Source organism: Eupeodes corollae, chromosome 2, assembly GCF_945859685.1.
Source record: "Eupeodes corollae chromosome 2, idEupCoro1.1, whole genome shotgun sequence".
NCBI lineage: Eukaryota > Metazoa > Arthropoda > Insecta > Diptera > Syrphidae > Eupeodes > Eupeodes corollae.
Window position 1 is genome coordinate 86,515,358 of NC_079148.1, and position 24,782 is coordinate 86,540,139.

The 24,782-nt window shown below is 35.9% G+C and overlaps 2 protein-coding genes and 1 long non-coding RNA gene across 6 annotated transcripts in view; 1 reads left to right on the forward strand and 2 right to left on the reverse strand.

The window, feature by feature from the left end:
- Positions 1-5,740: 5,740 nt before the first annotated feature.
- LOC129946414 (uncharacterized) lies at positions 5,741-6,404 on the reverse strand. Its single transcript, XR_008781576.1, has 2 exons — positions 6,159-6,404; positions 5,741-6,101 (listed from the first exon to the last, which is right to left on the reverse strand). It is a non-coding gene; the product is annotated as an uncharacterized LOC129946414 (long non-coding RNA).
- Positions 6,405-7,743: 1,339 nt separating this feature from the next.
- Positions 7,744-24,782, forward strand: part of LOC129944407 (uncharacterized) — a 34,588-nt gene continuing 17,549 nt past the window's right edge. For 2 of the 4 annotated variants that reach the window (XM_056053811.1, XM_056053807.1), the window contains exons 1-6: positions 7,744-8,001; positions 18,614-18,739; positions 18,811-19,183; positions 19,360-19,610; positions 19,672-20,088; positions 20,156-22,852. In XM_056053811.1, the coding sequence (XP_055909786.1) occupies positions 18,653-18,739; positions 18,811-19,183; positions 19,360-19,610; positions 19,672-20,088; positions 20,156-22,852 (3,825 nt within the window). In that variant the 5' untranslated portion in view covers positions 7,744-8,001; positions 18,614-18,652. Of the gene's footprint in view, positions 8,002-8,028; positions 8,349-18,613; positions 18,740-18,810; positions 19,184-19,359; positions 19,611-19,671; positions 20,089-20,155; positions 22,853-24,782 lie in introns of those variants that run through there. The other 2 variants (XM_056053808.1, XM_056053809.1) reach the window with 2 other exon arrangements.
- On the reverse strand, positions 14,262-15,363 carry LOC129945103 (uncharacterized). The gene is made up of 2 exons (XM_056054761.1): positions 14,972-15,363; positions 14,262-14,901 (listed from the first exon to the last, which is right to left on the reverse strand). Exons 1-2 carry the CDS (start codon positions 15,361-15,363, stop codon positions 14,262-14,264), a joined length of 1,032 nt encoding a protein of 343 aa, XP_055910736.1.

Consider the following 24,782-nt stretch of genomic DNA (forward strand, 5'->3'; position numbering starts at 1 on the left):
TGCTACGGTAAAAAAACACCCTCTTAATTTTCTTACTGACGAGAAAATAGTGACAAAGTTAATTAAAGCAAGTAATTGACGATAACGTTAATGATAATCGTTTTGACGATTATAGTTCTCAAAATTACGGAGTGAATCCCCAGCGCTATTCCAATAACGTCACACAAATTTAGCAACTTTTAACAAATGGAGGATCCACGGGGATCTTATGATCCAAAAAGCTCATTCAGTTTATTTCTGTCGTATAAGCAATTTATCTACAAACTTAGTAATTTAACGATATTTATCAAAAAAGCGATTATTTTCCCCGGCCTTCCTTGGCGAGGTTTGATTGATAGAATGGATGAATTTTAAATCCTAATATGATGAGGAACACCTTGGAACCTTTGAGTTAGGCCTCTTTCACGTTTTCGGTTTCGTCCGTACGGTTAACATCCGTACGGTTTTTATCCGTGAGCCATTGATAGTAAACCAATAAAATTAACTAAGACCTCTTTCACACAAGACGGTTTCGTCAGTGCGGTTAAAATCCTTACGGACTTTGTTTTCACACATAACTTATTTTCCCCGTGAATCGTCTACGTTTGGTTATATTTTAGATATTTTTCTTTAGTACAAGTGAACACAAAAACGGACGGCAGACGAATAAAAATCGTCTTTTGTGAATGCGTTCGCTTAGTCACGTACGTCACTGATAAGATGGCGACGGCCGGTAATATGCGGTGTAGCAACATTATTTTATTTAAATTGGATAAACTGAAGAACTTTACTAAGATTAGTCAGACGGAACATAGTTGCACTAAGAAGTCTTGTCGTTTGCCAGACTCGGCAGAGATGGTTTCATGTGAGAATTGTTAGCGATTGTTTCGTTGTACTTGTGCCAAGTTTAACCAGGACTTATTCTCGACTGCCGATCCATGGTATTGCAAGAAAAGTTTTTAGGGAAGACGAACCAGAAGAAGTTCGTAGTGAAGAGGTTAATAATGTACAAAAGGACAAAGGTGAGTAGGTAGTTCCTACAGTAGATTTGCTGTTGGAAGCTGCTGCAGTGGCTCAAGCAGCCGCTGCTCAAAAGGATGCAGAACTTCTTTCTTTAAAGAACGAATTAGAAGAAATGAAAAGGAAGCTGGCAATTTCTTCACTTCCAAGCAAACCACTAACAGCTTCAGCATCATCAATCGCCAATCCACTTTCAGATGAAAGGTTAGAGATGATAAAACTTATTTAAGCCAATCATCACTCGCTGTTGAAAAATGCCACGCAGCCACGTCAATCTAACACTTCCACTCATACTCATCAGGATTGCTTTCAAGATTCTTCAATCCATCATTCCGATATGGCGAATTTGATAACTATTTTAAATAGAAGCAACGTGCAGGAGTTGGCAACATTTTCTGGAAGTAATAAACGGGAATGGCCTTATTTTGAGGAAGTTTTCAGATTGACGACCATTGAACGGAAGTACAATTCAAAAGGAAATGTTGCTCGGCTTCGTAAAGCCCTTAAAGAGGAAGCAAATCTGCTGGTCAGTGAACGTCTGAAATATTAATTGATGATGAGGCAATCATGGATTCTTTGCCTGTTATATCCGGATGTTTTGATGTCTTGGTTTATGAGTTGAGGGCAGATCTTCTCAAGCTTCCGGCTTTGACGTCGAAAAGCGATCCAAATCTACATTTATGGGCTGTTAAAGTGAACGGATTTGTTGCTGAGTCGATGAACAGATTTGATGACCTGTCAAATGGGTATGTGTTGACTGACCTGTCTTGCAAATTAGGTGCTGGGCTTTATCAAGATTGGCGAAAAAAGCAATTGTCAAGCCTGCGAACATCAATAGAGGATCGCGCAAAGTTCCTTATGCAGGAAGTAATTGATTTGCCACCGGAGTTAGTGAAGCATTTGGAAACCTCTGCTCCAAAAAAGACACAGTTGGGACAGAAAACCACAAATCGAAGGCAAAGAACAAACTCTTATTGATTGTGAAGAATTTAAGTTGTTGTCGCAAGAATCAAGATAATCATTTGCAAGAGAGAAAAAATATGTTTTCGTTGTTTGGACCCAGCCCAACATAATTGGAAGTCCTGTTCTAAGAAGAAGACCTGTGGTATATCCCTATGATCCCGTCGTTATTATCCTCTTCTACATCATTCAATGTGCCAGCCGTTGCATATATTCCTGATTTCAAGTTTAATTCAAACCATAAAAGCTCTGAGATGTTTAAGGTTGTTCCTATACGACTATATGAGATTAACGAAAAGGTTATTGACGACTTTGTATTTTTGGATGATGGGCCATCTTTAACTATGATGGAAAAAGATTTGTTTGGTGGACTTGGACTCGAAGGTCAACCCGAAAACCTAACTCTTCAGTGGACGAAAGGGGTGTCCAGAAATGAAGATTCAATTAGAACTACTATAGTGGTTTCGAGTTATCGAAACAAAAAACGCCACCTTTTGAGAAATTTGTATACAGTGAAAGGATTGGAGCTTCCAATGAAGTTTACTAAAACTGCCCAATTAAAAGAACAATATCCACATCTTTGTGGACTCCCGTTATGTGTATAGTTTGTCATGCATTATCTATGTAGATGCAACGTGGGCGGACGATAGAATTGAAAGGAAGTCGAACAGCGGACGAATATTTTTTCTTAATGGAGGAACAATTAGTTGAACCTGTCGTAAGCAGAATCTAGTGGCATCTTCTTCTCATTGGCTGAAGCAGCAAAAGAGGCAGCATGGTTGCGGCAGTTACTAAATGATCTTCATGTTAAAATTGATGAACCAACAGTGATTTTTGAGGATAACCAAAGTTGTTTGAAGATGGTGAGTGACGAAAAGTTTTCTTATAATACAAAGCATATCGATATCAAATACAAAACGGACAAAGAGTTGTTCAAGAAGAAAATTATTAAATGCGAATATTGTCCCACCGAGGAAATGATAGCGGACTAATTGACAAAGCCTCTAACAGCGGTTAAGCACCATATTCTTCGAAAATAATGCAATGTTGATTGATGAGTGATCAAGGAGGAGTATTGAATACACAAATAACTAAAACGCTCACACATCAAATTAATTTGACAGCACCAAACAAAAAGTATCTACATCTACATCTTTTTCTTTTTTATCTTTTTGTTGTACTTGAATTCATTTCGTCCTGTATCTATCTTTCTAGAAAGTTCTTTTGTAATTAAACAATCTTTTATATTATTATTAAAACTTATTTTTTAATCAAGTTGTTGTTTGTTTCTTTTACTGGTTCTGTATTTCTTCACAATCCCTAATGAATTCATGATATGATTTAGAGTAAAGGTGGAATGCCTAATCATTTGACACAAAAAGTAAATTATTTTTTTTCTATAAGACAGATTTGCAATAAGCAAATGAAAAACTATTTTTAACCTTTTAAGGGTAGTAAGCATCGACAGATGGCACAATAACCATCAATATTTACAGGTTTATCAAAAATTGTTGTGCGTATTGCGTTGACTTATATACATAGGCCCCAATAAATCCCGTGCTACAAAAATACAACGTAAAAACTTTTTGTTTGTGTAATCGGCTCATTTTTTATATTTCGGGTTACTATTTATATTAATTTATCAAAATGAATGCTTGGGAAGATGGTGAAAAAGTTAATGCAACGGTACCATGCTTTGCAGGGGATACCGACGTAATACCCAAGTTCAAAATGTCCAAAAACAAAATCCCCAGGATCTAAATCCCCATGCACATAATCCACAAACGAAATCCCCAAATCTAAATCCCCGTAAACCGTTTTGGTTTGGCGCAAAACATTATTTCTTAGATATGTATACTCGAAATATCTATGGTGGATCTGTACTAAAAGAATTTTAGTTTTGTAGATTCTGAATTTGGGGATTTTGAGATTTTAGATTTGGGGATTTTGTTTTGGGGATTTCGTGTTGGGGATTTTGTTTTGGGGTTTTTTACTTGGGGCTAGGGTACCCAACCCGCTTTGCAGTCCGTCATTTCCGCGCAAAGGGAATTCAGGTGGGAGTTTGGTGGTACTCCCCTGAGTAGATAGACAATTATGAGGCTCGTAAACATTTTTTTTTAATCTGGAAGGATCGCACGAAGACCGTACCATCGAGATCCCAATGTTTGTGTTCACGATACAATCGCCGCGCAATCCAAGCGCTTCGACTAGAAACACATTAGAGTTAGCAGACGGTCATCAAAACGGATAGGTTAGGTTAGGTTAAAGTGGTTGTCCAAGGTGGAAACGGACACACTTAGGCCAGTTTAATGGCCCATTGTGATACCACATGAATCTTGAGGCTTCCTCCTAAGCTCAATGGAACCAGCTTGAGTCCCTCACGAAACGTGAGAGGCTGATGCATACCGATATAATTTAGATCGTTTAGATCGTTAAAAAAGAATTCTCCTAGGTAATTCTTGCGTTTTTGAGTCAGAGCAGGGCATGTACAGAGAAGATAAAGAATTGTTTCCTCCTCTTATCATCACAACAGATACTTCAAGATTATTTAAACTTGTTTCCGTGCAAAGTCAAAATTGCAAGCAAGCTAAGCAATACTTCTTTGAAAATGGAAACAGTTATTAAAAGATGTTGAATGAGTTTTTTTTTACCAGAATAGAGCCGTAGACCTCTCATTGAAAAGCATTTAGTTCAAGTACAATTGGTGCGAACTTGTTGGCGCGGGTAGATTTTTGCGGCCTGTACCGGCCATTTCGTTTTGGTGACATCTGTCAAATCCTTTGTTTACGTTTACTATACAGTTTAATATGCCAAATCATCATTGCAAGTTACACGATTGAACGGCACGATCAAATGAAAAAACTTTATTATCAAATTGAGTGTTCGTTAACGCAAACGTTGCGAACATTGCGCCCATTCTACGGTAGAGGTGGGTCCCTTCACAGACGACTCTTCAACGATTGGTGGCCAAATTTGAGACGAGCCGTCAAGTAAACAATCAGCCAACACCATTACGATCAAGCAACACAAGATCGGCCAAGAACATCGCCGCAGCAGAACCCGAGGCAGTCTTTTTCTAACGTGCACAAGAACTCGGCCTTTCGCAGACTTCAACTTGGCGAAGCGAATTTTGCATCGGGACCATCTCAAACAGTTCTCTATTCGTACACATTATCTATAAAAAGCCATGAAACAAACAGTTGTTAAAAGGAGGGGAGTGGATAAATGTTACCTTTTTGGAAAGATCGTATTCTCCACTTTGTATCCTATTAACTTTTTTAATGAATACACGTGAATAAAAGGTTTTGTTGAAGTTTGAAAATAAGCTGTTTTTGGTAAATAAAAACCGTTAATTAACCTATTATTAAACCGATCGAAGGGTTTCGAGGACAAAAATAAAATATATTTGGCTTAGGGTACCCAAGGGTACCCAATTAAAAAACGGTTTACGCTTCATAGTTCATCACTAAATGACCTACTTTTGAATTGTTACATACCTTTAAGAGGTTGTATAGCTTGCTTTAGTTGTATTTTACAGAAAAAAATGCAGTTAACCGAGTTAAAAGTCGGGCTATAATTTTGCATTTTTCAAAACTGGTTGCCGCACTGTGCAACATCTACACACAACATCTACCCTTATTGATAAACAGTGTACAATTTTGGAAATATCGATAATTCTTCGACAAGATCCTATTTTATAAGAAAGTTATTATGTCGATAAGTGAAAAATATATTAATTTTCATATGCTTACAGTTTTAACAATAAAACATAATACGAGAATATTTTGACTTTTTACAATTTTGCTTAAATTATTTTTATTAATTATACTCTAAGTTTACAAACAATCATTCTTTGAATTAACTCGTATTTGAATATTTTATTTACTAGTTTCCAATTTCAGAAGATCAATTGATTTCTCTAAAAGTTCCATTTGTGTTTGCAGATCGTTGCATTTTTCACTTAGGGTATCATTACTAGATTGGATGGTACGCACAACGGACCGATGGTGTCCTTGAATTTCGTCTATTGTTTCTAAAAGCTCAAAGAGTTTGGGTGAGTCTTCTTGTTCTTCGCAGAGTGAACTTTCGAATTCACAGAGCTGGTTATAGATGGACTGCAATTTTTTGTTTGCTAGCGTACACTTAATAATATTAATTGCAATTTTATTTATATTACTAAATTGATACTCAATATTTACCCAAATTTTATGCTCCTCTATATTTGATGAAGACATCCTTAATTAATCGGGGAGAAATTACAATTGTATAATGTTTTATATAGACAAAGGAATATTTTATTATTATACATTAAATAGAAAACTTTTATATCAACAAACTAGTTAAGAACAAATGAAAAAGTATAACAAAACAAATATACTAACACTTCTTTCAAATTTAAATAGAAAACTCTTCTGTCAATCTGACTTCATTTTAATATTAGGACAGTTCTATGCCTCTAATGGCAGAAACTGGAATCACAAAATGAAGGAACACGCCTAATTTAGATTGTCTTAATTTAATACCCTGATTACATGACCGAATCGAAAAGGAATTGTGATATCGATCTCTGGCTACTCTGGATCGAAAGATTGAATTTTAACGAATTCTAAGTTTCGTAAGTGTAATTTTAGAAAAAGCATTATAAACCCTTAACTATAAACCAAATCGAAATAAATATCAAAAATTTGGATTTAAGTGGAAGCTAAATTATAACAGACTGAAAGTATTTTTTCATTTTTATTAACCACTTCAAACAGAAGTTTAATTTTTCATCTTCTTTTGAAATATGAAGTTGGGTGCAGCAGAAAGTGCTTGATGAAAAAGTGCAAACAACTAAAAGCAGCTCAAAGTTGCCAGCAATAATGTTTCTCTGATACGCTAGTTCCACCGGAGTTTTTTCCGTTTGCCATTTAATAACGGATTAACACTGTTCAGTGGATTCAATGGAAACGAAAAAGTTAATGTTCGTATAGTTGGTTTTTCACACATTTTGTATTTTGTGGTACTTCTATCTCGCTAAACTCTCTTTATAAATGAAGATTAGCGTGACTGAACAGGCAAATCATATTAAGACCAACGGCATTGGTTTTTTCGGACATTGTCAATGAAATATTTCCTCTAACTTTGTTTTTAGTTCCAGAAGTCCTCATGTTCTCGCTAAAAGTTAACAAAAATTTTGGTCTCATGTAGGAAAATATTTTCCAACAACGAATGGCCGAACAAACGTGATTTAACACTTTTAAAAAAGTCAATTTCAAACAAAACACATTTAAATTATAAGAAACCAATTGACAATTATGTAAGGATAATAAAATTTGCATTTTGTTTTCTAAAACAAGACAATTTTGTAAAAACAATTTGCTAGTAACGAATTGCCGTGTGGTGCTACGAACTGCCAAACTCTATTCGCGTTCCACATACCATCCACACTGCAACGAATAAATTGGTCGCGCTCAACTTAACCTCAAATTTATACCAGTCTTGTTTTGTTTGTTAAAAAGGGTAATTATAAATTGACTATTTGTGCTATCTGCGAATAGAAATAAAGCTCACGTGAAAGAAGAGTCAAAACACGCGGACATCCACAGTTCGCAGTTCGTAACTCATGTGCAAGATGCTTTATTTCCAACCAAGCAACTTTAGTTTCCGGCAACTATGTTGCTCGGTGACCACCGGCCCCAACCACTCGAACATGTCCATTAAAATATCCCAAGGAATCCTTTAAAAATCTACTACAATATTGCGAAACGGTAGGAAAACGAAAGCAATGTACATACATTTTTAAAGTGCAGCAAAAGCAGAAGTAGACTGATTGAATTGGAAAATAAACAAGTGAAATTAAAAAGAACGTGTTAAATTCTATTTACAAATGATTAAATATTTCAGTATTAAGTGCAAATTAACAAAGATAAATATGTGTGAAGTCATTTAGAACACAACTATATAATTCCTTTCCAAAAAAAACTAAAGTTCTGACAACCAAACGTGAGTTTTTGTTTTTGACCAAATTATTACATGGTGGCTGGGCTGTCTGCAAAGCCAGTAAGTATATGATTGCCCCTTCGACTTCGACGTGTTTTTATGTTATTTATATGTTCGCTCTCGGGTCTCTGAATCAAAATTACTCAACGCTATTATACTTCTTCGTCTTTATACTTTAAAATATTAATTAAAATAAAAATATTGGTTGCACAAATAATAAAAATATTGGCGAACAAACAATGGAATTGTGATGAAAGAATTTTTCGCCGGTGTACGTGACTTTTCTACTTGTTAAATACTCTTCGCTAATTTGTGTTATTTGTTTTATAAGTTTGAGATGGTGGTGCTGTGTTGCAATTGCAATAGTACTGATGTGAAATAAGGACTCGCCAAAAATTAATAAAAAAGTGAGTTTTAAATCTAAGCTCGAAAAATCGAAGGAATTGTTTTAATCTTGTTGAAGTTTCGCTTTGATTTTTTTGTGGGCATATCTTAAGTACCTCTATTTTAAAACAAATACTGGTGTCGATTGAAATGTTCTTCATCTCGTGTTTTTACATATGTATGTAGGTTTGTGGTGTGTTTTACAACACGATATATGTTTTTATTTCTGGATGCATTACCAATATGTATCTTTTGGGCTGTATATTCATTCTGCTACTTTGAAAAGAAAACTTAATCGGCAGTAAGAATAACTGTGGTCTGTTCCTTTTCTTATCTTCTTATAAATTGGATATTGTTTTGTCAAAAAAATGCTCAAGTGTCATTTTTACAAGTTGTGTGAACTTTCTCAGTAGGTTTAACAAAGCAGGAGAATGATATAAATATGTATAAAAAGAAGAAATCGAATCTATTCTCAGAATTTTGACAGCAGTGCAGATTCATGACAACTGTCAGAGTAAATCCAAGCAAAAGCGTCCTACGTCAGATTTCAAAAATATAAAACAAATTAAATTTGGCGGAAGTACAATTAAAGTAATAATTGAAAATCATATTTATCAAATCACATTATTAAATATGTAATAATTGATTATGTTTTTTTATTGAGAGACAATGAACCATCAGAGATTGCTGGACGTTAGCTCATAATCTATGCATTGTATACAAATTTAAATCAACTTCATTCATAAACAAATAATTATAATTTAAAAATGACGTTTGCTGATTCTGACAGTTTTCACCAACCTGCAATAAGCAGTGCAGAACATTAGGCAGGTTCAGTCTAAACAAGGGACTTGGAAGTATGACATGTTGCTGGTATTTGATTGACCAGCTGCCAAAAAATTGCCTTCCAATTACAATTACAATCTGTCAAGTAAGAGCTTGGCCGACTTTACCGACAGTTAATGAAAGATTTCGCACTAATTCATTTGGGAGCCGATTGAGGGAAACCTTGTCCTTGATGCGTTGTCAACAAAGGTTCAGTTGTTGTTGATCTTTTGAAGGAGAATCACGTTAAACGCCATGAGTGCTAAGTAAGCGTCTCGCTACGAGGCTGTGCACCTATGCATCCACCCGAAAGCTCCCAAAATGTCGCAATCTGTGGCTGCTTAATATATGTGAAAGTCGAAGGCATTTGTACAGAAGTGGATGCAGCGCTATAAAATGGCTAGGTAGGTTGGTAGGTAGAAATGGCGATCGCAAGGCAACCTAGCCTGAGATCCAATTAGCGCTGTAGTGCGCCGTTTTGATACCAAAAACTCGTTTGACCTTTGATTGAAAGGGATAGATTGATAGAGAAGCTTCATAGCGATTATGTTAGAGCCATTTTGTCGCATTGAGAAAAAAGATTAGGTCTCTAATCTTTGTCTCAGATAGCTCATTAAGTTCTTGAAAGAATGCTTTTCCAAAGTATTTCATTCTAGTGTTTGCCAAAGCAGGACATTTGCAGATGAAATGGATTATCGTTTCACTTTCTCTTTGGTCACTACAGCTACGGCAAAAGGTGTTGAGATACACAACTTCTCTGCATCATCAGGGTGACACCGAGGTTAATATTCAGGCTCGCAAGCTCATCGCGACATTGCTGGACCAATTTAGATGAGGATATGGCCGAGTTAATGGCTTTGACAGCTGGCTGACTGTCTGTAAAGATAGCCGCATTTCGGTTTTGGTTTGGGTTTTGTTTAAGTATCTTACATGCCTCCCTTATTGCCAGCAGTTCAGCCTGAAAAACGCTAGCAAAGTCAGGAAGCCTAAAGGATTTAGCTACATTTAGGGACTCAGAAAACCAACTCCGCACTCCATCTTGCAGCTATTTGTTTGCTAAATATGTCAAGAGGTGTAAGGTAGAGCAAGGTGTTCAGTGCCGCAGACGGGGTTGTGCTAAGCGATCCGCTTATACATAGGCAGGCTGAACGTTGGACTTTATTTAACTTATCCCTGTTTATACCTTTCTCTAAAGCAGTCCACCATACTGCCACACTCGGTCTGATTACCGATGTGTTAAGCCAATGCGTGATTCTGGGTTGTAAACCCCATTTATTACCAATAGCTTTATTGCAAGAAAAGAGAGCTACAGTAGCTTTTTTGACTCTTTCCTGTACGTTGCGTTTCCAATTTAGTTTTTTGTCTAAGACAAGACCCAGGTATTTAGCCTCGTCTGAGAATTTTAATTGAATTCCTTTAATATAAGGAAGGTTCACAAATGGAATTTTGTATCTCCTCGAAAATAAGACCAGATCAGTTTTGTGTGGGTTAACACCCAGTCTACACCGATCAGCCCAAAGTATTAGTCTGTTCAAGGCATATTGTAAGAGTTCTTTTAGGATATTAAGATGCTTTCCTGAAACTGCTATAGCAACGTCGTCCGCATAGGCTATCATTCTGAAACCCTCCGCATCCAGACTAGTTAGGATTTCATTCAACACTAGGTTCCAGAGGAGAGGGGATAGAACACCACCTTGCGGTGTCCCTCTACTAACGAATCGTCTGCAAGAAGAGTTGCCGTTTTGAGTTAATTATTCTGCTAGTAAGCGTTAAATGAATTAACTCCCGAAGCGAACTCTCTACATATGTGATTGCAGATGTGTCCACTGTTGCAAGTTCCGGTAAGAGAACTACCAGGAAAATGAGTGTCCAATAGTAAGTTCATCGATTTATAACTTGAATTTGTCCAGGAGCCGTCTGTATTTTTCAAGCAGCTTGACATAGCTGGATTAGTTGAAAGAATTTTCCGTAACTTAGAGGCTTCAGAAGTTTCTTCTATCATGCCACAGAAGGATCGCCAAGAAGATCGCTTGGATTACCTAAGTGCCTTCTTGTAGATTCTTAGGGATTCTTTGTAGGAGTCCCAATGAGAGGCTAGTCTTGCAGTTTTGGCCCGGTTGAAAAGTTTCCTGCATTCCCTCCTGAGCGAGTCAAGCTCTGAGGCCCACCATTGTGGTTTCCTCTTTCCTCTTATGTGTATAAGTGGACAAGCAATTTCTAGCGATGATCAGTTCATAGCTGAGGTAAGGTCATTGACTTTGTTGTCAAGTTCGTTAGCGTTAGAGGAAGGACTAGATAGTCCAGGTTCTATTAAACTCTGCAATGAGTTCCTTTATGAAGCCCAGTCAGTTTTCCGATAGTTTCGAAAAGTCAATGGACTCGGGTTATCATCCACATTTATATTGAACTGGATATATTTATGATCAGAGAACGAGTGTTCTTTGGATACTTTCCAGTCCAAGATCATATGGTGTATACTATCTGAGACAAGAGTTATGTCTAAGACTTCTTGTCGAGTTTTAGTTATGAAGGTTGGTTAATTTCCAACATTACTTACTAAGAGGTTAGTGCCAAGAATATAATCAAAAAGAGACCCACCTCTGTCGTTGATATTCGTACTGCTCATACAGTATGATGAGCGTTAGCATCGCTCCCAATAATTAGGCGGATCCTTTGCCTTTCCGCTTCAGCGACGACGATACGCTGACACCAGCCAAAAACTTCCTTTGGTTGTTTCCAGCCTAGCTACGGTGGTATCTTTGTCACTGAAACGATGGAGTAAAAATACATTAATGCTACGTTTCACTAGAATGCAAGAACTAGGTTCACCTTTATCTGTCCCACAAAGTGTGTAGTATCCAGGAGTCCTGAGTCCTCGATCAACGGATCCTGCAATTCATAGCTCTTGGATCAGGATAATGTCTTCCCCGTTACTCGCCAGACGGAGAAGAAGTGCGGCCGAGGCCTTTATGGAGTGTTGGAGATTAATCTGTACTAACTGCAGCATTTTTGCTACAATTAGGCAGATCAACCTCCACCACGGTTTTATTCTGATCCTTTGAGTCTGAAGATGATCCCAAGAGTTCGTCCTCGCTCAGAAGGATCATGTTAAGGTCGTCCTCAGTCTCCATTAAGGATGGACTGTCTACGACTTTTGTAGAGGGTGCAGTCGCGATTGGAGAGAGAAAGGATGCATCGTCACCCTCTGTTAGGAGAGAAGACGACGTCCCAGGTTCACCAACCGCTAGTTCACCTTCGGTAGTTTTTGGAGGCCCGCTTTCTGCGTTAACCTCATCTTTTTTATAAATTCGATTTTAATGGATTCGAAGCCATAGTTTATGGAGTCCTCGTTTAGGGCTAGAGGAGCCAAGGATTCTTTATTGAGTACCACAATGCCGCTCCTATAAAGACCCTTCACTTCCTCTAGCTTGGATATTTTCCAGTTATGCATCGGAAGGGACGGGTTGCACACTTTGACCATCTCGAGAATATCCTCGATACCAGCAGGTTCGATCGGTATCCAGATGCGGGCTCTAGGTCTGCTAGGAATGTCTTCCACAGCGACAACCTCGAGCTTCGGACCTGGCCAAACTTCACCTAACCGGCTGACAGCAAGCTTGTAAAGGTCACAAGACCTCTGGTCGCCACAAACCATGAGTTTGGCATGGCCTTGATGCCAACCCCCATCGCTTATGGAAGGAAGTGGTCCTGGAAGCTCTCTCAAAATGCTCAAAAAGCCACCCGAGAGCTTAACCTTGACCAACTGCCAACGATCAGCTGATATTGTGCCATCATCATCGCTCCTGTCAATGATCGCAACCACGACTTTGCCCTTCGCGACGTCACTGAAACTGGATTGTTTCCTGATGGTATTGAGGGGGGTGCTGGTGTTATGCACCCGAGGCCGTTTTGGTGTCGGTGCGGCCCCCTCAAGAGACCTTTCTCTTTTGGACGTAGAGTCCTTATTGGATCTTGTTGTAGCAAGTATGCTTTTGGCCCATTCGACGCTAGCGGTTTGCTGCGGTGTCTTTTCAGCCCCCGATGATGCACCAGAGGCCTTTAAGATTTTCGCCGCTTGCCGCCTTTGTCTAAAAAGGCCTTTTGAGAGTTTTCCATTTCTGGAAGTATTCTCACTAGTAGTGGTAGGGCCATTTTTCACAACCCTGCCACTACTGAAATCAGGTATCGCTACCTTTTTATTCTCGTTACGATTATAAATAAATTTCATTAAAAAAAATACTCATATTTACTCCTGCCATTTTCGTAAAAAATTCAGCAATACAAACAAATGCCAACTTTACTGTCATTTAACTTTTATGAACATTAGAATTGGAATGCTCATGCAGAGCTTATGCTTTTTTGTTTACATTTATGAACTCAATTATGCCTGTACACACTAAATGTTTTCGAGACTTTGTATCAAAAAGTACAAAAACCTGTGCTTATTGCACAGTAAACAAAAATCCGTAAAATATGAAAAGTGGCTTATAATAAAAGCATTTATTAGTAAAGTGATGGTAGTCTTGATCCTTTGGTTTGAGGTTAATTTTTCAAAAAAAAAAAAAAAAACAATTAGTAAAACAAACAGCTGACTTTCTACCGCCTAGCAGTCAATGAATGAATTGATACCTCTAAGTTTGGATGAGTTCAAAAATGCAACTAGTTGCACAAGCCATGCCGACAAAATTATGAACAAAAAAAATCTGCAAGAATGCGGCAGATATACATTATCAAAAACCAGTTCATAATTGTCACTAACTTAGACGCCTATAAAAAAGTATGACAGAAATAATTAAGTTTTTTCTTTGAGTTACGTGGGTTTTGGTTTTTTAGTGTCTTTAAAAGATAATGTATTGACCAATGAATATATACTTATGTGTATAGGAAAAATTAAGTTTTCCTTCGGCTTTTTTCCCGACGTTTCGGCAGGGGTTGCTGCCTTCCTCAGGGGAACTTTATTAAACATGAAATATAAAACACATAGTACAATATTGTGGACTACAAGAATAAGAAAAAACTTACAATTTAACAATTAAATTTAAAAACAGTGTAAAAAAACACTTCTAATTAAGAAGTTCAGTCTATAACTACAAAAAAAAAAGAGAAAACTCTTATGAGGAAACAAGTGAGTAATATACAGATGATATACTCTGTGTGTCTTGCTTGCGATTCATATTGTTTTTGTTGTTCAGGATATGGAGCGTTTCGAGTGTATATCGCTTAGAAGTATGTTTTTCCGTTTGAAGAACTTTAACACCATCGAAATCCGGAGAATGACCTTTGTCTATTGAATGGGCCGCCAATGCGGTTTTAGCCAGGTTATAGTTTTTGATGTCAGATTTGTGGTTGGACAATCTTTGGCGCAAGAATTGTTTGGTGGTTCCGATGTAGCAAAGGTTACATGTTTCGTCAGGTTTGCCTTTGCAGTTTATTTTATAAATCACATCAGTGCGTTTATCTCTGTCTATTTTGGTCTTTAGTTTGGTGAAAAGGTGTCTAATTGTCTGGTTAGATTTAAAAGCCAATCGGACATCTTGGATGTTTTTGGCGACAACTTGCTTAAAACTCTCAGCCAGTTTTGGAACGTAAACAATGCTTTTGAAGTATCCTTTGTTGTTAACCTCACTTTGTTGTTTAGCGCGTCTGCATTGTTGTTGTAAAATTAAGCCACGAATAATTGCTGGCGGGAAACCTTTGTCGCTTAAAATTTTGGTCACTTTGATGGTATTTGAATGGTAGAATCTTTTGTCACTTAACGTAAAAACTTTGTTAATTAAATTAGAAAGCTGTGTTGAAGATTATGTGTTTGGCTTGGTTGGACCGGAAGTTGATCAGACGTCCTGATGCTGTTGGTTTTTGAAACCAATCAAACGACAATTGAGTGTCCATACGGTGGATTTTGACATCAAGGAACGATATAGAACTGTTATTTTCGTTTTCAACAGTGAACTGCAGTTTGGAGTGGAATCCGTTCAGGATCAATAATAAGTCTGCGACTTTATACTTGTCCATAACCGCAAATATGTCATCAACATATTTCACTATAAAATTTGGCTTTGCATTACATTCAGTTAAGCATTCGTCAAGTAAATGGTCCATTACCAAATCAGCAATAGTGGGCGAAAGAGGGTTACCCATTGGCATTCCAAAAATTTGTTTGTAGATAATGTCCTTAAACTGCAAATAGTTGTCGTCTTTTAAGCAAAAATCCATGTCTTGGCATAGTTCTTTGAAAATGTCCAATAAAAATGTTTTATTTATTTATTTATACTTATTTTAAATGTTTTGAATGGAAACAATTCATGTATTTCTATGAAGTTTAAATATTACATTTCAGCTTATTAATAACAAATCATTTTATTTTTTGCAAAAAATTTAATAAATATTCCAATATTTTATCTACTCATCTTGTTCTGAAATGTTCCTGCAGAGCGGCAGCAGAAATAAAATGACTTCAGGTTTGATCGCACTTCAGCTGTCAGACTGTTTTTTGAACAGAGTTACCGACTGCATTAATGCAGTGTATTTACATTTGTGAACGTAAATCTTGCATTACTGCTGCATTTTGACATTAATAAACTTACCCTTTTATTTTATGATTTAGTTCTGAGTAATAAAACGAATTAATAATAATAATAATAAATCGTTCTTCTTTATTGATATTCTAGCTTATGATGCGATTAAAAGAAACAGTGTCGCACTTAATTATTGGCACAGCAAGCTTTTTAAACTTTGAAGCAACATTTTGAGGCTTGGAAACACGCTATTTTGATAATTTTTTTTTTGGTCTGGTATATGCATATAGATAGATAGTTTGATTAAAAATAAGTTTTCCAGGTTTATTGAAAACAAAATATTGAGTTAGAAAAGACCGAATTTCTCCAGCACAACATTATTGGCACAGTATGTTAGTCTGGAAAGAATCACAGTTCTGTCAGCCAAATAAAAAAACTGCATTTACAGTTATTAAAGAAAAGTTTTGTTTGTTATATGCGGAGATTGGACAAATTATGGACAGGCGGCGATACACAGTTGGTAGCGTTGTGCAGCGTTTTTCAAACTTTAAGAGTGCAAAGTATTCTGGTCGTCCTCGGGTTTTGAATGCTCATGAATGCAGCTGGATTGTACGGAAAGTGGAATGTTAACAATTCAAATTACATCAACTGAAATAGCTGCTGAAGTCAACCTATAATTTTTAAGATTAGTATACCCTTTGACAATAAGAAGATTACTCCATAAAGCTGACTACAACGTACGTATTGCAAGGCGTTCTGACGGCCATACAAAAGTGTGGAGAAAACCAAAAACAGCACTCAAAAAAATAAATACTTGGCACCTACAATAAAACACGGCGGTGGAATAGTTAGATGTTATGGGGGTGCATGTCTGTTGCTGGTGTAGGCGAGCTTGAGCAAATTTATATTAACATTTTAAAATAAAGCTTGAAAAAAGTGCTAAGAAGTTGAACCTAACAGGCTTATTCACTTTTCAGCACGACAATGACTCAAAACATTCGGCTCAAACGTGCGTATGTGGTATTGCACATGTGTTTTCACACCAACCACAATCCCTGGATGTCAATCCAATTGAACATTTATGGGATGGCTTGGATAGACGCGTAAAAAAACTGTTTTTTGCTTATAAAGTTAAACTAAAACAAGCGTGGATTGAGGAATGGTATAATATTGGAGAAGAAACGACCAAACATTTGGTGCATTTTATGAAAAATGTGTTTGAATGCCGTTATAAAGTAAAAAAGAGGCATACCAAACGAAAAAAAATGTAAATAAAGAATTTTTCCAAGACTTCAAATGTTGCTTCAAAGTTTAAAAAGCGTGCTGTGGCAATACTTAAGTGCGCACTGTATATAATGTTAACAATAATATTTTGTATAGAATTTAATGAAGTCATCATATCCTCATTTGATCTCGAGATAAATGTATGATACACAATTTTGTTGAGGTTACTTTATTGGTTTGTGAGATTAATTAAATTTTGCACTTTCCTTTTTTTGTATTGATATAATAAAAAATCACGAAATGGATTTACTTAAAAGCCTTATTTAATTACGTACCTAAAGTGGCGCTACAGTCCAGGGCTGACGTTGGTCTTCTTCCACCTGCTGAGTCGCGGTCTTCCTGTATTGCGCTGTCCCTCAGAATTGGATTCAAAGGCCTTCCGGGAGCATTTATGCCCTATCGCTCTGCATGACCCAGCCATCTAAGTCGTTGCACTTTTATTATTTCCACCAGTTCAGTGTCGCTGTACAGCCCGTACAGTTCGTCGTTTTATCTTCTCCTCCACTATCCATCTATGCAGACGGGAACAAAAATCACCCGAAGAATTTTTCTCTCGTAGCATCCTAAGACGCTTTCATGTTTCTTTGAAAGGTTCCAGGCCTCAGCGCCATAAATGAGAACCGGGAGGATGAGTATCTTATAGATGGTGATTTTAGATGCTCGGGAGAGGACTTTACTACTCAATTGAATTCTAAGTCCAAATTCAATGTCCTTTTTTGATGACAGCATACACTTGGTAATGTCATCATTGACTACTAAACTCATCTTCTTAGCTAATGCTCAAAAACGCTCCACTGGACCTTTGAAAGATTGTGCTTCTAGTGTTGACGGTTGAGTTTTACACAATTCTTTCCAGAAAAATGTTGAATAAGTCGCCTTACGGTGCATTACCATGTATAAAACCTTTTTTGATAATGCTTCGGTGAGATGCAGATGTGTAATGGTCATCTTCTGATCAGCCCAACCATTACATCGGGGCGAAACGCATATATGAACACCATACTGGTTTATTTTTATATTTATTTTCATGATTTTAAATCATATTTTTATTTAAAAGATCATTTTCGACCTTGAAAGAGCTGCGTGCATTCTTCAACGTCATTTTTCACAAACGGTTAAGTTAAGGGTTGACAAAGCTAGCTCTGTAAAATTCTTCACACTGTCATACATAAAGACCGTTAATGGTATGGGTAAAAAAAAGACGACCTAAATGGCTCCCTTGGAGTATGCCAAATGTGAAAAAAAGTGTCGGAGAACTATCACAGCTTTTTAAGTATCGTACAAGATACTTTCAAATAAATTTGGAATGTCGACAGTTTGGGCAATAGTTTTTAAGCTATCTTTAGAACCTTTCTTTTCAACTGAGTTTACAAAAAAAAAAATAAGTGTTTTCCCCGTTGTGGTTGGTAAAAAGACATCCGAAAAAAAAACTTCCAAACATCAGAGAATAGACCGACTTGATTTATTGATTCCATGGGCAACTTTATCCTTAAAAAGACATATTTCTATTATACTTATTATTATTTTTCTAAATGAAAAGCTTTAAATAAAATATTTAGTATCACTAAAATACAATTACTTAATTCTCAGCTGTTGTAGTAACTTGTTTTAAAAGGCCTTTGTTTTCCAATACTTACATATAATACAAATATTTTCTTTTTCAGAGTGCTGCTGTTGCCTATAAAAATTGATGAGCAACAGGTATGGATATTTTCTTTCCACACACTTTTCGGGAGCGTGCTGCCTTTAAAGAGTCGGCCGTCAAATGTGGTTTTGTGGAACTTACAGCGGTATGGTATACAAAAACATTTAAAATATGCATTCATTCCTGAACGATCTTTGGTCTGTTTTTTTTCTTTAGGAAACAGCGGCAAATGTGGGAATTTTACCGGCTGACGAAAGGATCTCTATATTGCTTATGGCATGGAAGAACATAGGCAATTATTTATCCAAAAACCCATATAGTAATGATGTAGGAATCACCGTAAGTTGGGTTGGCCGATGCACACTAAATTTGTGGTTTGGTCGCGAATGGATCGCATGTGCAATTGAGGATAAAACAGAATTAATTGAACAAATGATGAAAGTTTATCCTGCTGCATTCATAACCATGCATCCATATTCTTGGCCGTATATGTTTTCAATTTACCGCGACCCATGGATGGTTGAATATTTAAATTTAAATTTTCAACGCATGAGTGGTCCCGATTTGACTCCAGTTTTAGAATCTAAAGGTTTGAGTGGTTACTTTCATAATTGCATGTTGTTGGATTGACATTGGTTTGAAATAGTCGTTCCACGTGACATTTTTATGTTTTGAATGCATGGAACTGATTATTGCAGCCTATGACAATCATATAAAATTAAGCTTCTATTAGAATTTTTTATAAATCGCTATTTTTATTTTTAGATTCCGAATTTATTCAGCAAGAAGGAATCCCATTGTTGATCCTACGAATGGTCAACATGTTCGATTTTCGCATGGTGAAGCTGGTAAAATATATGTGTTTGCGACTCTTATTAACATGGCAGGACTCAAATTCAACAGCTAGCAAAACACTACGCGCCTCACCAAACGCTAATCAGTATATTAACTATGCGAGGCATATATACTTGCTAGCAATTTGTGAGAGTAATGGATTCAAAGACTTGCATTACACAGTAAAGCTTCCATTTATAACTATTATTCTTTAAGAAGATTAATACTTTAATCCTATTTTAGCTGGAAACTATTCAAAGAGTGGTACATTGTGATCTGAAAGAAATTTGGCCACTGGAACTAGGTGCCCAAGCTATTGCAAAAGGATTACAAGAAACCAATACGACTTTGACAGAGCTTTTAATCGAGTTTTTGTTTAAAGTTCCTAAAATACAATTTGGGAATATGTTTGGTTCAGCTTTAACGAAATACATATATTTTTTAACAGAATACCAATTAAGAAATATAAACCGCCTTAGTTCTGTTAAATTATCGTTACCAATCCAGGAAGTGTATTCGAAACTCGTGGAAATGTTTATTACACATAGAGAATCATCTGAAGAACTTATTAAAACGACTTCAAAATTATCAGAGCAAATATTCCGTGAATTTCACAATTTGACAGCATCGAAGTGTGCCTACGAACTTATTAAGCAAAGGGTAAATATTTAAATAAGACATTTTGAATATAGTTTTTTAATATCTACTTTTTTTTTCTATAATAAAGCCTCGTCCTGAATGGTATACTAGTAAAATAACACTTCTTCTCACGATTATAAGCGAAGAAGTAAATATAATACAGGATTATAAGTACAATGATGTTCAATCAACGGATGAATTGATTGAGAAGGAAAAAGAAGTAGCTTTATATTACAGAGATCTTGCAAAGTTATTCCATAAAAGTCCTTATTTAGAACAAGAAGCATGGCTAACCACATTTTCTTTACATCCATGTAGAGAGTTTATGGATGCAGTGATAAAATGTGGAGGGAGAAACTTACGAGCTATTAAAAAGCAGGCTCATAAACTCAATGTTATTGAAGCCCCAGAGCCTAAAACTAAAATTAATGAAGATCCGACAATCATTTTGAAAGAAGAGGATGTAGAAAAACAGTCACAAAAAGTTATTGATCAAAATGTATCGGATATTACCGCCGAAACTATAATGCCAAGCGCTAATTCTAGTTTAGTGGATACTTCTGAGACAATTGCCCCTAATGCTCCTTCAGATCCTACTGAAGCTGAAATTAAATCGAAAGCCAAAAGACCACCTCGAACGAAATCGGTTAAACATGAATCCAAAAAAATTGAACCTAAAATTAAAGACGAGTCCAAAAATAAAAACATCAACATACTCACAGAGGACGATCTGACCACGGAAGATAAAACATCGAGTCCATTTAAACGAGGACGACCTGTTGGGTCACTTAATAAAGATACTAAATCTAGGTTAAAGCCTGCAAACTCAATGCAAAAAACACCTGCTAAGAAATCGGGTGAAAGACCGGATCTTGCAGAAGAAATATTTGCTGCTGCTGCAGGTGCGGCAGACAATATAAATAGTCAAACTATAGAAACAATAAAATATCCAGCGTTTGCTTTGATGAATTCAGTTACTGATACCGAGGAATTGATGAAATTTACAAACTACGATGAAGCCTATGAACAATACACTGAACTTAATAGAATATTATCGAGTATTAAATTAAATCGAACATGCTATGAAGATCTACTTACCTTGCTCATTGCACCAAGATACAAACGTCTTACATGGGCAGTTAGCTGGAAAAAATTGAAAAAGCGTTGCCGAGTTATACTAACTAAAGACAACAAAAAACGTGAACTCGTTGAACAGAGCATGGCAGATGCAAATGACCGCCTTACACATCTTAATATTGATTATAATAAATACAAAGATAAACCGCAAATTGATTATGGCACCATTGAAGGTGGTTATGAATGTTACGATACGGATTCAGATGATGACGAATTAAAAACAAATGGTGCGGACGTTAAAAAGCAAAATGAGAGACAATCTAATAAAAAGAAGGTCGGGAAGTTTGTTGGTTCTTCTAATAAAAACTTGCAAATAAAGGAAGAAACAAATAACACCGATGTTGGTGTTAAACCCTACCTTAAAATAGAAAATCTCGATTCAACTAATACAAATTTATTAAACATCATTGAATCAACACATTTATCGAAACCGGTTTATCTTAACAAACCAGTGTACTTTGTGCGGAATCCACTTGCAAGTCCTTTAAATGAGACAGCAATATCATTGGAGTGTGCACTAGAAAATAAACCATCAAGTCGCACCTCCTCTAGACGATCAACCGGCGAAGAGACACTTACTTCCGACTCCTTTGAAGAACATCATTTGCATTTAGCACATACAGAGGCTTTGCAGAATTTAAAAGACCAACAAAATAATGCCAGTCAATTAACGCCAATGACATTTAACATTCCCGCATCTATAAGAGAACAGTTAGAACAACCTACGATGTTTTTTAAATCTGAAGTGAAAGATGATTCGAAAGTTATAGCAAGTGTTTCTAAGCCGGAAGAACTTCAATTTGAAAACAAAATAACAGATTCGTCGGAAGCATTGGCCTTTTTACCGTCAAAAGTTGACAAACTTTGTGACCCTGCTTCAACTCCTAATCAAACTAACTCCAATTCAACTGTCAGCACAAGTTTTTCTCCTAAACTATTTGAAGATATGCCAGAGGACTTGACGATGCCAAAGTCTTCGAATACAGAAACGCATGAAACCAATACACCCAATTCAAATCTTCCATTGAACTTAACAAACAACTTAGTTAACGAGTCAGTTTCTAAAAGCGTTTCTTTTCAAGAGGAGTCACCAAACAGTGTCGATGACAATCAAGCAGTGGAAAGACCCTTGAAAAAAGGACGAAAACGACCACTTAAATCAGAAACTAAAATAAATCCAAGAAAACGTCAAACAAAAAAGGACAAACTAAATCTCACAAACGAAGACCTAAAAGACGTCAAGGCACCACCTGCAGATACTCAGCTCTCTAGTAATGAACAAAGTTTAATTTCTACACCTACTTGCAGTCTTAAATCAGTCAGAATTCTTCCAACCAATAAAAACGCAAAAGCAATAAGAATAAACCCAACAGCTGCGGTAGTTTTCTCATCTGCAGCAGCATCATATCATCGAACACCGTTTTTGAATGTCGCAGAACAAGAACCCAACATTCTGCAACAACTTCTGTCAAAAGAAATTGAACCATTTTCTGGAATAGATGAATTTTTTGATAAAAACACTGCTGTAAACGCTGAATCAGTTTCAACAAGCAGAGAAGACAAAACACAAGCATTTACACCTGATACCCAGGGTGAAGCAATACAAATTTCAGATCCTATAACAAGCAATGCAGCATCAACATTAGAAGTAAGTTTCCTCAGTAGTTACACTTATTTTTCATAAACTCTTTTTTCTATTAGGTGAGGTCGATGGGTGCTCATGATTTGTGACTTGAGTCTACTCACTCAATCTACAAATAGGTTTTGTTTTTTCTATGTAATTAGAATTTAGAAATAGATAGTTTGTTTATTTAAAGCTATCGACGTTATATTTTGCATTTGTTTTTTGGTTATGCAGACTAAAGAAAAAACGTTTCTAAAAGTCTTGTTTTGTTTCCTGCTCTTTAAACATTCATTTTGTACCAAGTCAGGTCCTATGTATGTATGTATATATGTATCAGATATTTCGATTATTGTTTTACTAATACAGATAGTCACAACTTCAATTCGATTCAAAAACCTAATAATTGTATATGCATTCTTTATTGTGTTTTGTAAATTCTGCTCTTATACTCATGAGAACTTCAGACAATTTGCTGCAATAGTTCCTTAATTTATTTTTCTATATTTTTAAAAGTCCCCGTTAGTTAAAACTTAAGAAACTATCAAACATCCTTTTAAATTATTTCAAACCGTCTAACTACATGTTTTCATTAATACCATTAGGTGAATAGGGTTAGTTTTATGTAACATACAAAACAGTTCAGGACTAGTGAAGTTAAATTAAAATAGCTAAACACAAATTTTCCAGAAAAGTTTGGCTAATAGGACCTGACTAAAAAGTTTGGCTAGTAGGACCTAGTTACTCGGGCTATTATACAACAACATTTGAAAATCGTCTGACGTGATAACTCGACAAAATCCATTTAGAGGAAAATAGAAAAAGTTTTGCATAACGAAATATAAGACTGCTAATAATGACAACTGCAAATAGCTACTGAACTTGAGAACAATGCATATCGTGCAATGTGACAATCCTATACAAAATAAGCAACAGAAGATAAATACACAAAATTATTGATGAGTAAAAGAATAATTTCAAATACAGACTAAATCAGACTTGGAGAAAAAACTTGATCCGTGAAGAAGCAAAAATTCTATCAATTTGTTTAAAATATGGTCGAACTTATCTTAAAGGCATTCTGGACTATGGGAAGTAAACTTCAACAAATTGGTAAACGGTCAGCTCACTTAAAAATCTAAAACTTTACCACTTCAATAAGAATAAGCTTTGCTACAATCATTAAGATATTCATACAATTTGAATACAATATCCTGCTTTACTTTAACTCCTTGAAAGCCTTTTTTAAATTCCGCTTTTGTTTGTTTTCACAACAACTAACTTCTTTAATCTTTAAAATAACTAAATACAAAGTTTAGAAAAGCTTATGAAAGCGTTGGACAAAATTAACTATTTCATTATAATAAAAATAGAAATTTGCAACTAAAATAATCTCTTCCCTGTTTTTGGGAGACATATTTATGATTAACGTAAAACAACATTGTCATGTTGATGTTTTAATTTGAATCAAATTAAAATATTCAAAATACTGTTTAACAAAAATTAACATACAAAAGAAATAACACGAGTATGTAGTTGCCTAATCCTATCCCTATCTTATCCAAAATATAACTGCAAGAAATGAACGCAAATCTTGTGATGGACCCCGACTATTAAATACTATATTCTTGAATGTCTAACGAAATCTGAGACTCAGGCTTAGCTGACTTTCAAAAGGAATTCTTAAAAACGATAGTTTATTGGCCAAAAGATAAAGTATGAAGGGATACCAGAGCTGATGAAATTTTATCATATGACACCTTTTTGACATGTCAATACGTACAGCAATTGTGTAGTTTTAACTTGTTAAGATACTCTCCTTTATTCCACATAAATGGATATACAAAAACAATCATCCCAAACAAAACAAAACAAATTATATCTTCACAATTAGACAGCAAACCGTTTGGAAAAAAATCGTGCTAGTGTTATTATATATTATATTATATATTATTAT